The sequence below is a fragment of the Manis javanica genome, chromosome 2, assembly GCF_040802235.1.
Source record: "Manis javanica isolate MJ-LG chromosome 2, MJ_LKY, whole genome shotgun sequence".
Taxonomy (NCBI): domain Eukaryota; kingdom Metazoa; phylum Chordata; class Mammalia; order Pholidota; family Manidae; genus Manis; species Manis javanica.
The window spans coordinates 130,011,752-130,015,513 of NC_133157.1; the positions used below are offsets into that span (position 1 = coordinate 130,011,752).

At 56.2% G+C, this 3,762-nt stretch overlaps 1 protein-coding gene across 1 annotated transcript; it reads left to right on the forward strand.

Moving 5' to 3' along the window:
* Positions 1 to 900: 900 nt before the first annotated feature.
* Positions 901 to 1,821, forward strand: LOC140847875 (calmodulin-like). The gene has a single exon (XM_073229426.1). It carries the CDS (start codon positions 1,063 to 1,065, stop codon positions 1,510 to 1,512), a length of 450 nt encoding a protein of 149 aa, XP_073085527.1. The 5' UTR covers positions 901 to 1,062; the 3' UTR covers positions 1,513 to 1,821.
* The last annotated feature ends 1,941 nt before the right edge of the window (positions 1,822 to 3,762 follow it).

Genomic DNA, 3,762 nt, shown 5'->3' on the forward strand with positions numbered 1-3,762 from the left:
CAGCCTTGGTTTCTGCACTTGGGGCTGATTCTGAGCACATCTGCAGGCCAGGCTGAGTCAAGTTCTCTGTTTCAGCCCCAGGTGCATATCCTTCTACCCCAGCCTCTTCAGGGCTGGCCTGCTTCGGCATGCAGCTCTCCTGCGGCTCTCTGGCAAGATGCGTTCATGCACATGGACAAGCGCCCCTGTCCTTCCCGTGTCTGCATCAAGAAACGCAGACTTGATAGGATGGAATCAAGAGCCAGGGCCAAGCAGGGAGGTACTCTGGGAATAGGCAGTCATTTCCTCACCTCTGAAATCACATTATGGACATTGGTCTCACAAACAATCCCCGCTGTGCTGCTGGTTCTGAATGCAAACCCGCTCCCTGTTTTCTCGAGCTCTGGGTGGCTACCGTGTCTCTGTCTATTTGGCCTGGGAATTTGGTGATGCCCATGTTTCCACCGGTTAGGTTCCACTCAATTCTTCCACCATCTGCCTCCACCAGCCCTGCCCTGGGGGACAAGAGCTGGACCAGAGCTGAACAGCAGCCCCGCGGGAGGAGAGCAGGCACACCGCACGCAGCCTCCCACCACATGGGGCCTGCTGTGTCCTCTGAGGGAGGGCCCTGCCCCTTTTCAGCCTCAGCCTCTGTGTGCTGGGGAAGCTGTGGTGAAGCCCTCAGCTTTGCTGGGCCCCTGTGAGGACAAAGGCTTCTGGAGCAGCGTGGTGAGCCGTGGGGCCGGCAGAGGCCGGCTGCCCTGGATGGCCCCGTGCTGGCTCCCTCCAGCCTCTCCTGGGCGGGCCCTGTTACTCCGGTTCCTGCATTTCTTGTCTGCAGCTGCCTTCTTGTCCCTCCCTGGGAGGAGGGTTTGGCCTGGGGACATGGGAAGGGTGGGGAGCCTCCCTCCTCCCTTTACTCTGACTGCAGAAAAGGAGGGGACTCCCACCTATGGCCAGGCACCGCTGGAGCTCTGACCTCATACAGACTCGGCCTGGCACCCTGACTGCGGGTCCCCAGCTCTGACGTGGGCCTGTTGAGCTGGCAGCAGGCTAGGAAGCTCCGTGACACGAGTGAGCAGCATGGAGGAGCAGCTGTCTCCAGAGCAGGTGGCCGAGTTCAAGGAGGCCTTCTCCAAGTTTGACAAGGACGGGAATGGCAGCATCAACACTCAGGAGCTGGGCGCCGTGATGCAGGCCCTGGGCAAGGATCTGTCGGAGGTCGAGCTGAAGGAGTTCATCAGCAAGGTGGACACAGATGCTGACGGCGTCATCAGCTTCCCAGAGTTCCTGGAAGAGATGGTCAGGGGGATGAAGGCCTGGGGGAAAAAGCAAGGCCTGCAGGAGGCCTTTCGTGTCTTCGACGTGGACGGCAACGGCTACATCAGTGTGGACGAGCTCAAGCAGGTCATGGCCAAGCTGGGTGAGGAGCTTTCCCAGGAGGTGCTGGAGGCCATGATCCACGAGGCTGACGTGGACCAGGACGGGCAGGTGAACTACGAGGAGTTTGTGCGCATCCTCTCCCCAAAGTGAGGGCCCAGTCACCTCCTTCCACCTGATCCTGGTTCTCATCCTTTTTTGGGGCCCCTGTTTTTGTGGTGTGGTATGAAGGGATGGTCTGGGTGGTGGGAATTGCCTACCTGATGGGGAAGCCTTGCCAAATTGGGCCTGGGAGCTGAGCCCCTGGGGCTCCTTGGGAGGGAGCCCCTCTACCCTGTAACCCTAGGCCAGTTCCTGTTGCTGTACCCTGCAGGGAAATGGGGGTGCTCCCAACCTCACAGGGCTGCTGTGAGGAACCCCAAAGCCATGTGGTGGTCAAAATAAAAGGAATGTGATCTCCAAGGGCATGTGCACTGGTGTTTGAACGTTTGACTGGGGATTGTTAGGTCATGCCTCCCCCAAACACTGGTGTCTGGGGTTCCTTTGAGTCTCTGTTCCTTTTCCTCTGCCCTGGTTGGAGAACCAATCTGAGTTTGCTTCTCTGATACTTGTAACAGAGGAGTGTGTGGGATCATCGGAATTGGAAGGGGGATGGAAGAGGCTCAGGCGTCTGCCTGAGCTGAGTCAGGACCAGGGACCGGATCCTGGACCACAGGATGAGAACATTTCTTATGCCACAAACAATAAGGTTTATCATCCCTGCATATAGCCAACTGTTCTTCAGGCTCTAATTAAAAAAGAAATGTGTGTTTGTGTGTGTGTGTGAGTGTGTGTGTGTGTGTGTGTGTGTGTGTGTGTGTGAGTGCATGCGCACTCATCTCGCCTTTGAGATACAGGATCTTAAAGACTGAAACAAACACACAGAGGTGGGGGCACTGAAGATGGGGCCACATCGCTGGAAAGTTGGGGGATGGAATGAGCAGCAGTGCCATGATGGGTGAGGGGGCAGGTGGGCTGGCTTGAGGTGGGGGCTGCAGCCAGACCCTTGGGGACAGGCTGAGGGGCATAGCAGGTCACCTGTGAGAGGTTTTCTCCCTACTGCCTCCCAGGAGCCAGCCCCCTACTGCTGCCCAGACTTTCTTGGCTGCAGCCCCTCTTGGCCCCTCTGGTAGCTGGAGGCTCTGAAGTTGTTCCCCAGGCTGTGGGTGGGGGTGCCCCACCCTGGAGAAGCTGGGAAAAAGGGAATCTGACAGTGGTTGCTCCACCCATCCAGAGGTCAAGCAGAGCTCTCCTTTGAATTGAGTTTGGGACCCTGCTGTGTGCCTGTAAAAAATTAGACCCATTTGAGGCAGCCTGTCTCAGCTCTGAGTTTCCAGGCTCCCTTGTCCTGATTCTGAGAGATCATCTGCTCCATCGGCTCAAAAACCTACCTGGAAATGGAGGCACAGGCTGGATAAGGGAACAGTTGGGCTTGGAGTAAGAAGCTGACTCGTCGGTGGTGCCAGACTCACATGGGGCCGCCGGGGAGGTGAAGGGTCACCTGGACTCAGGATTCAGAGACACATCATTTTTCAGCATTGTCTGTAACCAGCCCCGTGCTCTGGGTGTCACTTAATGGTGGGCTTCTGCTTCCTCCTTCATGAAATGGGTTTTTCTTGCTTTTAGGGACATTTTTATTTTTGGCGATGGTGCTTTTGTATCTTGTCCTAGCTTGTGCCAAGTCAGTGGTTCTCAGTTCAGGGTGGAGATGCAGAGCCGGCTTACCTGGGGGTTATTGCAAAATACTCTCTCCTTGTCCGGCCTTTATCCTGGCATTGGTGGTGTGTGAGTGACTAAGCACATCGGTTTCTGCCCAGTGGGTAGAGCATGGCTAGGTCACTGAGGTGAGGCTGCTGTATGGATGGATTTTCTTACCTTTCTCCCCTTTGACATTTCAGCAGGTCGCTCTGGTCCCCCATGACCCTTGCACACTGCTGACTCAGGGTCTGGCCAAGTGCCTCTGAGCACAGCCAGTGCCGGACATGGTGAGGTGAGGTCCTGGGTGGTGGCCAGTGTGCTGGGGACACTGGAGAAGAAGGGAAGGGATCGTGTGAGTCCTACAGGTCTGAGCTGGGACGGGGATGGGCTGGTGAGGAGTGGGATCAGATAAGAAAATGGGGCCGGCAGCTACCAGACCCCGTGTGGGGCATCTGAGGGGCATGGGGTGACAAATGCCCCCTCTCTGTCCAGGATGGGGTGCTTCCCTCTGGAAGGTCCCAACCTCTTCGAGACACAGGTCACAGAAGTCTGGGTTTCTAAATTAGTGAGTCGTAAATGCCACGCTGATGCAACACGAAGTTTTTCGAAGCTTTGTGTCGAAATGAGAAAAACTGAGACTTTTTGTCTAAATGCATTCCTTTTTTA